Source organism: Gavialis gangeticus, unplaced genomic scaffold (assembly GCF_001723915.1).
Source record: "Gavialis gangeticus isolate Ggan-Ray unplaced genomic scaffold, GavGan_comp1, whole genome shotgun sequence".
In the NCBI taxonomy this organism is placed as follows: Eukaryota; Metazoa; Chordata; order Crocodylia; family Gavialidae; genus Gavialis; species Gavialis gangeticus.
Genome location: NW_017729025.1, coordinates 14,042,087 through 14,051,770, shown reverse-complemented (window position 1 = coordinate 14,051,770; position 9,684 = coordinate 14,042,087). Strand labels below are relative to the sequence as shown.

The window sequence follows — 9,684 nt, the reverse complement described above, 5'->3', positions numbered from 1 at the left end:
AATCCATCGTCCTTATTAATATGTTCTTGATCCACAGTCAAATGCAGCACAAAGTTATCAGTGCTGCTCTTTCACCACCCCCTGTACAGCCTGCACAAGAACAGATCATTCCTACATCAGCAGTCTCTTGAAGACCTTAACAGTAAGTCTGGACAAGGCTCAGACATACAGATTGGTCCCTTCCAGCAAACAGGTTTCCTGCAGGGAGACAGAGCACATACAGATACCTTGCAAGCCTAAAGGTAGGTGAAGAAATTGTGCTGACTATGAGACAAGCTACAGTAATTACCACATCTTCACTGGCAGGTGATTAAGAGATGTAAGACTGGATAAGAGCTCATGCTTGTGCCGGTGAAATATCCCTACTTGAGGTTTCAGAAGTTAAATGGTTGTGCTTTTTTGCCTCTCTATTGTGTTACTACACGTAGGAAAAAGCAGCAAAATGGAAAAACCCTGATGGACACATGGACGGATTAACAACCAATGGCGTGCTGGTCATGCATCCAAAAGGAGGCTTTACAGAAGAGTCTAAACCTGGAGTGTGGCGTGAAATCTCCGTCTGTGGTGATGTGTATACTCTACGAGAAACCAGATCTGCCCAACAGAGGGGGAAGCTAGTAAGTTCAAAGTACATGACCATATTTTAAATGAAATCAAAAAGCCAACAGAGCAGTTCAAGAGATGCAAGACAGGATAAGAGCTCATGCTTGTGTTGGTAAAATATCCCTACTTGAGGTTTCAGAAGTTAAATGGCTGTAACCTAAGTGGCATATTTTAATTTAAGTGGTGTATTTTAAATGAAACCAAAGCTAGCATCAGAAGGTTTTCCTGATGTGGAGAAGTATGGTGATCTAGGTACATGGTACAAAAGAGTCTTTCCCGTGTGTGAGAGTTTTTGTCGTTCCCTGGCAGACTCGGGGCACAGGAAATTCTGTAGCACTGTGCTGCGGTTTATATTGTCAGCACAAGAGCAGTATCTGCATTTTCCATTATTGCCAGTCTTCAGCCAAAATACACGTGCATTGTAAAACCTAAACAACTCTCACTCTTGAGTGGTATGTGCTCTCCTGTGCTGTAATAGGACACAGGGCAGGGGTGGGCAAAATACAGTTTGTGGGCCAAATCTGGCCCATCAGGGGATTCTGTCTGGCCTGCGGTGGGTCCCTTGGCCCTGCCTTGCCCAGGCATGGGGGCAACCTGGGCTACTGCATGTGCAGCCACTCCTGCTGCTCCCAGGTGCATGGCAGGGTCAGTGCAGTGGCTGGACCTGGCTCCCCCGCAGTGGCAGCTCACTCTGCCCAGCTGCCACTGCCAGTGTTTCTATTGCTGCTGGACCCAGCCCCACTGCCTGGGCACCCTGGCCTGTCCACCCCACACCCACTGCCGGGGGCACCAGGTGAAGCGAGCAGGCAAGCGGGTTCTCCGTGGAGACCAGCCCAGACCACCATGGGCAGGATGGACTCAGTCAGATGGGTGGGATTGCCACGGGGCGGGTAAGCAGAGAGTGGCATCCAGAAGCAGGACAGGTAGGCAGGGTCAGGATCATGGGGCAGTGACAGCATGGGGCCGGGGCTTGGTGCAGGGGCGCGATCTGCATGCCCCTGCCTCCCGTCACAGGTGTGCAAGGAGTGGATCATGGTTCTGCCTGAGCCCCAGGCCTGCTCTGTCACCACCCTGCAATCCTGGCAACGTCTGCCCATCCCTTCCAGACACCACTCCCCGCCCATCTGCAGCCCCATCCCATCCCAGCTGAGCGCAAGGTACCCCCTTCCAGAAGAGAGAGAGAGAGACCGGTGAAGAGTTTGGAAGGAGGATACTGTGCATTTGGCCTTCCAAAATGCAGTTTAAAGAACAAACACCTGACTCGGAGCCAAAGCAGTTTCAACTATGAGCCAGAAGGGAAGGAGATCTCGTGGCTAGGTGGGCCCTGATATACTTCAGGGCTTTACAGGTCCGAGTAATGCCATCTGCCTTCTTTGGAAACAGTAAGCAGCCAGTAAGAATGCTGAGACAAAAATGTTTCTGTTTCTGATGAGTAACTAAGGTATGATATGAGACTGATTGGACTTCTCAGTGCATGGGGGAAAATGTCGAGCATTCCTAAACATCCTTAAAAAAGACCAATATCTGATCTGTGTCCACAGTGACCCCCACCTCCACCCGCACTGGTTTTGAAAGCTGGGGGTGGGTATTAGAAACAATTTGGGAAGCTGGTCTTTTTTGGTTGTGACGCAATTTTGTCTTCTGCAGTGTTATTGTGATACCTTCTGGTCTCCTTGTTCTGTCAAAGGTGGTTGCCCAGTACTGCCAAATTGACTTTCCAATTTTGTGGTTTGTACACAAGACTGACTGCTAAAAGAAATGAGAGAAACAGAGGTTGAATACTGTTCTGCTTTCAGCAAGCAGACTGCAGTATAAATTGCTTTGCTTCTTCAGTGGTGGCAGGCAGACATCACCCCGGGGACCAGGACAACTGATGTTGCAGTTGCACCCTTTGTACATGGTTAGCAAAGCACCTTATTAGTGCTGCTAAAAAAAGGCAGCATTAAAATGAATAAGTAGCTTTTCTTGTATCCAAAATTATTTGCATTCTCATTTCAATAAAATTATATGGCATGTTATTTAGTATTGATGTGATCAGTGTTCTCTGATTGGGTTTGTAAAAACAAGTCCGCATAGTTTGCAATGCATTTAATCCATCATACAACGAAACCTTTCCTTTTTCCATTTGCAAAGAAATGCTCTGACAAATGAGATGCTCTTTGTTTTGGCGGATTTCTAATGTAATCGCTGTACTCTATACCTGTGTCATTTAATATCAATTGCTTTTCTCAGTGGACTATTGAATCATTAGCCAGGTTTTTTGTATTAATTGAGATCGCTTACTGTACTTTAAGCCTTGTGCAAAGTTGGGCTAGGTTAAAATACAGTGCCAAATAGGTCATTCCACTGTGTTTTCCTCATAGGGATGCTGACTGAAGTGGTCAGTGTAATGTCCAGGGTATATATTTGGTATAGCAGTACTGAGTGTGTAAGGTTGGATGGGTTAATTATATGCTTCTCCCTCCTGAGTAGCCCGTCGGTTCTCCATTAGCGTCATACACTGCCTTTAATAAGCAATCCACACTCCAAAGGTGATAGCAGAAGCACAAGCCGCTTATGTGTTTGTGACATTAAAACAAGTCCAAAAAAGCTCTATCAAAGCACTATGTTTGATTAGTGTAATCTCTTGAAGCATGGCATAAATAAGCAGCTGCTTATTTTCAGAAGTCAGAAACAGGAAGCCTATAGCCAGCAAGAGCGTGTACTAGATGTCCGTATGTTCACTAGAGGTCTGGTTCCCCATTACCCTCCTCCATGGCTTCTAGTTGCTCTTGAAAATCAGGCAGTGAGCTTTACCTCTCCATTAATGTTACACTGTAATGCCAAAGAGCTAGCAAAGTGTTTCTCTCTGGCTTAGCTACTTGGCTTGTCCCATGACTGAGGTATCTGAGCACTTCACAGTCATTTCATGTGTTGATCCTCCAGAGAGTACAGTTGTTTCCACTGGAACTGAAGCAGGCAGGGGTTAGGTAACTTGTCCGAGCTCACACATGTAATATATCTCATTTCAGCCAAGGCTTAGGCACTAAGCCTTAATAGTAGTCTAAGCACTAGCCCAGGGGTGGGCAAAATGTGGCCCGGATGCAGCCCACCAGGCCATTCTATCCAGCCCGCAGGGCCCCTAAAAAACTTAGAAAAGTAATATTTATCAGCCCCTGGCTGCTTGTCATGCGGCCCTCAGTGCCTTGTCAAAACTCTGTAAGCGGTCCTCTGCCCAAAATAATTGTCCACCCCTGCGCTAGCCACTCTGTTTGTGGTCTAAGCACTTGCCATCCTTCCATTTTTATTTAGTGCTATGCATGTACTAGTTTGTGAAAGTGAGTAAATGGTTATAACGCTCCAAACAGTCCTGAGAAATTCTTAACATTTAATATTTACCTCCAGGACCCTGGGTAGCTTAATTGACCAGGCTTACCTTTACGTCCCATAATATAAATCCATTGTTGTCAATACATGTGGCACCAGGAAATCCACATTCTCTGAATGATGCTGACATTCAGCATATCTGTAAGTTAAACAGTCTAACCTTTCAGCATAGCTAAATCCTCAGCATTTTGCAGAGGAAGCTGCTAGCAAAACATTGAAGTGAGGTGTTTTCCCCCAAGAATTTAGAAGAGGGAAAAAAAATGCCTGCATGATGCAAATATTTTGGCACCAACCCTAATGTACTGTCCTAATCATGAAAAAGATTCTCAGAATCTGCAGTATACAGGTAAAACAAGGCTTCACTCCACACTGTCAGCATCTAGGACTGGTGTTGGATTAGAAATGTAAGGAAATCCTTGGGCTTAGTGGCTTGGAAATGGTACTGCTTGTGCCTGCAGAGAAGATCTGGGTTCAAGAATGATGACCACACAGGGATTTTGCTGATGAAACCCTGGCCTCTGATAAACAGGGGCCTGACCTTGATATAGGAAAAGTTATCCCCGGCTGCTAGTCAAGCTCCCTATCCATGGAACAGTATTGTTGTATGGCAGTGGTCACTAACCAGTGGTTCTTGATCCATCGGTAGATCTTGGAGCCTCTGGCGGTAGATCTCAGAGCCTCTTGGAGTTGATCCAAGGCAGAGGTGGGGGGCTGAGTGCCCGTGTGCATGCATGCGCACGCCGCAGCCTAGCAGGTCAGTTCGTGGGGGAGGGAAGGGGCGAGGGCTAGATCGAGGTCCCTGTGGCGAGGGACAGTGCCACAGAGGTAGGAGCAGGGGTAAGTTGAGTGGGACCCCAGCCAGTGAGACTTACCTTCTAGGGGAGGTGTGCCCCCAAATAATTTTTTCTGCCTTGATCTGCCCCCCCCCTTCCCTCCCCACAGCCTTGGGAGTGGGGGGCAGGTCACGGTAGATCCTGGGTTGCTTTTAAATGCCAAAGGTGATCTTCTACTTAAAAAGGTTGGAGACCACTGCTCTGTGGGCATGGAGCACTTCTGGAGTTCTGGGCTTTCCTCTATAAAGATCTTCTGCTTGCCACAGTGAAAGGAAACATGTCAGAGTAGGTGGAGTGAATTGGGAAAGACTGGCATCTGTTTTGTTATCTGCCACTTGCCCACCTGTACAACAGAAGAAATGCAACCAACAACTTGAAAGGAGTGATCAAACTGGCAGGCACCCTGACTGACTGGGTGGCAACTCTCTAAACCTGATTAGGGCCAGCCTTATGTGGAACAGGGAGCCATAAAGAGGATCAGGAGGGCTAGGAAGATAAAGGAGGGAGAATGACTCATCAAAGGGGTAGAAGGAGACAAGAATGGGGATGACATTTCCAAATTGGTCTGCAAATACTCTGGGAGCTTTTTCAAAGAGTTACAGCAGACAAACTGTAGCATTATTTGTTACCATAGGGCATCTTTACACATGTTCCGGGGTGGAGGGGGTGCTTTAATTAGAGCAACTCCGAGAGCCACTCTAATTAAAGAGCCTGCAGCATCACGTGCATTCAGCATCCCACGCTTCAAAATGGTCATGGGGGCGCTTGAACTAAAGCTAGTTCAGCAAGCTTTAAAGTGCCCCTGCTGCCTTTTTGAAGCATGGGGATGCTGAATACATGTGACACAGAGACTGTAAGAGCGTGCTAATTGCTGTGCTCCAGCAGACTCGATTAATTAGCATGCTCCAGCAGACTCAGTTAGAGGCGGTGCAGTCACCTACCCTGGAAATCTCCAAGAGGAGACTGGACGGTCACCTTGCTGTGGTCACCTGACCCTAGTTGTCTTTCCTGCTTGGTGCAGGGAGCTGGACCCAGTGATCTTCCAAGGTCCCTTCCGGCCTCAGTCTATGAATCTGTTAATCAAGCCTGCTTCGATGTGTGCTAATTGGCATGCATTGGAACAGACGTCCAGCACGTGTCTAGGTGCCCATAGTGCCTAGGAGCTCAAATCATGAACCAGGCCCACGTGGACAAGCATTGAGCCAAAAGACTGTCTGCTCCAAAGGGCTTTTAAGGCGAGATGGCTGATGGATGCTGAGAGATGAAGGAGTGAAAGGAAGTGGTGAGACAGAGAGCAGCCTGACAGGGAAGGGCACTGTTGAGGAAAAAGTGTCCTTCACCCACCTTGTTATATTCTGTAAAAGCTGCATCTCGGACCTAACTGCTGTTCATGTTCTGTCACCAGGTAGAAAACGAGACCAACGTCCTACAAGATGGCTCTCTCATTGACCTGTGCGGAGCCACCCTTCTGTGGAGAACAGCGGATGGCCTCTTTCACACCCCGACTCAGAAACACATCGAAGCCCTGCGACAGGAGATAAACGCTGCCAGGCCACAGTGCCCCGTTGGGCTGAACACTTTAGCGTTTCCCAGCATTAACCGCAAAGATGTGGTGGAAGAGAAACAGCCTTGGGCTTACCTCAGCTGTGGCCACGTTCACGGGTATCATAACTGGGGACATCGCAGTGACACAGAAGCCAATGAGCGGGAGTGTCCCATGTGCAGAACCGTTGGGCCCTACGTGCCTCTCTGGCTTGGTTGCGAGGCAGGGTTTTATGTGGATGCCGGTCCTCCAACTCATGCTTTCACCCCTTGTGGACACGTGTGCTCTGAGAAGTCGGCAAAATACTGGTCTCAGATCCCACTGCCTCACGGTACTCATGCATTTCATGCCGCCTGCCCTTTCTGTGCAGCACAGCTGTCTGGGGAGCACAACTGCGTCAAGCTAATTTTCCAGGGTCCAGTTGACTGATACCATTTTGCAGATGACCACAATAACATTTTCTTTGTTAACAATTTACTGTGAAGATTTTGCCACTAACTCTAGATTTTACATTTTTATAATGTTATTAATCGGGTGATGGGGGGAGGGCTGTCGGGGAGGATGTTGAAGGGTGGGGTTAACACGGGGATACATTGATACCTGGAACCTGGCAGATATCAGTGGTGTTGCATGCTCAACAGCGGCATATTCATGAAGTTGTCTCAGTCAAATTGTAGTATATTTGTAATCTTTTTATTAGCACCCTTGATCAGAGAAAAAGATGTCTTAACGATTTTTTTAATCCTTGGATTTTCTAATGGAAGGGTTTTTTCATCTAAACTTTGACAAGCCTTTAAAACCTATTTTTCAAATCAAGAAAGAACATGCAGAATGTAATTTGTCTTTCATTTGCAATGTTATTAACTTGAACAGTTTCTCAAGGAGCCAACGCAGAATGCACGGACAGCTGCAGGTGAATGTTCACAAGACACAACTGTCAATTTGGGTTGAGACATGAAAGATTAGCTGCAAAAATTGTTGCATATATAAAGCTGTTAAAATTACCTGTTAGGATAAAATACAGCTCACCAAAAAGGATTGAGGATTACTTGAAACTGGGGAATTCCTGTTTGCTTTGATTTCCTTTCAGTATAGTGGATAACCAGTATTCGTGATATACAGTTGATCTTTTTTAACCTGCATCTGGTGCAACTGAATTACTTTTACATGCTGTTGTTTAAGCCTTTTACAAGACTTTCTGTATACTTGTAGCTCTGCCTTTGCTTTCTTTCTGCTTGGTGTAGTTTTCCCCTTGCTGCTTACTTGCATGCCTGGAGCAATTGGGTTAATGAAGGTATAGCAACCCTTTAAAACTGTACTAATGAAGGGGTAGCACTGCAGTTAATAGAAAGAAAGTTGAGGTACTGTTATACAGAACGTATGCACATAGACCTGAATCTAGTAAAGCACTTGGCATGTGCTTAAATTTAAACATAAATAGCCGTATTAACTTCAGTGGAACTACTGGTATTAAGTGCTTCACTGGCCTGGGGCCACATACTGCTGTCTTTTGAAATACAAAAGTCTAGTTGAGAATAAGCTACTATTTTTTAAGCTCACTTACTAGCCACAGTGCTGTAAGGAGAGCATCCTTCCTACTCTAACTGCAATTTTTATTCCTTTTTTGACTTACTGCCACCTGTCACCATTCCTTGCAGCCTGAGAAGTGCTGGTCTCCTCCCCCCCCCGCATAATTGTTTGTAAATCAAACAAAATTCAAATGTAATCATTAAATACACACATCAGAGTGGTACATCTGCAGTAGATGATTTGAAATTTCTATTTTTTTTTTTAAGAGAGCAAATAAATGTTTACTGTGGAAATAATTAAATCAGCATTTCATATGAGATCTACCATACCACTCTGTCAGCGTTATTTCATTTAGAATAATAATTCTTTGATCCTTGCTCTCTGTACTCGTAGTATCTGAGGTATCAATCTATCCAGGTTGAAAAAGACTTTGGGAGAAAATCATCACGTCTGAAGTGACACTGATTACTCAAAACTCAGTTCTGTTAAACCGATTGCAGCTTTTTTTTTTGCTATATTTGTGCCCTTTGTATAAATATATAATTTATATGATTTTAATATATTGTGTATATATATACTTGAATTGGCCTGTTCATATTTGGGTTGTAAAATTGTTTTATAGTTAACCTTTTAAACATTTTAAATGTCCTTCACCTATGGAGACAGGACATACCTTGTCTGCTGCTGTTTAATATAATTTTGCTGTATAAAATTCAGCATTTTAATAATTTGAAAATAGCTTTACTTTTTCTTTTGCTTAGTTTTTCAGCATCCTTCTTTTTTGCTGTTAACGTTCTGTTTATTCTGCAGTACAAATCCCAAATGGTCCGGTTTGCTCGTCCCACTCAGCGATTGGAAATAGGGCAAATCTTGTTCGCCTCGAACTCGACGCCTCTTCCTAGTGCCTTTTCTCTGAGATCATCTTGTGATTCTGTATTCAGAGTCCTTACTTCCACAAGGCAGCCTTGTGGTTAACGCTCCACCAAGAAGGGTAATTCAGCCAGACGGGAAAAAAAGTTGCTTTCATTTCCGGCATAACTATAAGAGGGTGCCTCTTCCCTAATCTGTCTTCAGCATAATTTCCTCAGGTCCCATATGCATCCTTTCTACTGAGCATATACCTCATCTGTGGAAGCAGGTTCCACCTTGTTCGTACTGGACTTTGTTACCGATGGATCTTTTTGTCACAAGAGTTCACAAGTGAAATCACACTTTCAGGTAAAAACGTGTATTCTTGTCTCCATGTCACAAGACCTAATAATTGTCAGTAGAGAGAAACACTGATAGTCAGAGCCTTAGAGTTTGTTTGTAGGTGGTTCCCCCTCCCCACCCCCCAAAAAAATCTTTGCACTCCTAGGCCAACAGTACACCAAGATGGTAACCCTTCTGTTAGGCTTGTCTGCTCAAGAATTGCATGCATCGTTTCTCCACCAGGATTAAATAATCTGCAGTTGTACTGTTCCATAGCACCTCCAAACCAAATCATTTTCTGTTCTTCTTTGTCTTTATAACCTAGATGGGGGAACTGACCCCCCCCCCGTTTCCTGGCACTGACAGACTTGTGCAAAGTGGTTTTAACAAGTTACTCTTCTGACTTGCAGTATTGGCAAACGCACCTTGCTAGAGTGTGAACGATGCTGAAATGACTAGCTTTGCAGTATCCCTTTTAAAGACCGTGTCCCAGCTGGGACCGTACAGTCCCTCCATTCTTGTTGTCTGCAGGCTTGAACTAACGCAAGAAAAACTGCGAGAAGAGAAGCAGTGTCCTATTTGGCTGGGAAACCAATTTACACAAGTTCCTTTGACTCC

General features: G+C 45.2%; 1 protein-coding gene across 1 annotated transcript in view; it reads left to right on the top strand.

Annotated features, from left to right (window-relative positions):
- Positions 1 to 9,200, top strand: part of PELI2 (pellino E3 ubiquitin protein ligase family member 2) — a 160,608-nt gene extending 151,408 nt beyond the window's left edge. Inside the window, exons 5-6 of the mRNA XM_019518420.1 lie at positions 429 to 617; positions 6,208 to 9,200. Of these exons, the coding sequence (XP_019373965.1) occupies positions 429 to 617; positions 6,208 to 6,774 (756 nt within the window). The 3' untranslated portion in view covers positions 6,775 to 9,200. The remainder of the gene's footprint in view (positions 1 to 428; positions 618 to 6,207) is intronic.
- Positions 9,201 to 9,684: the final 484 nt, after the last annotated feature.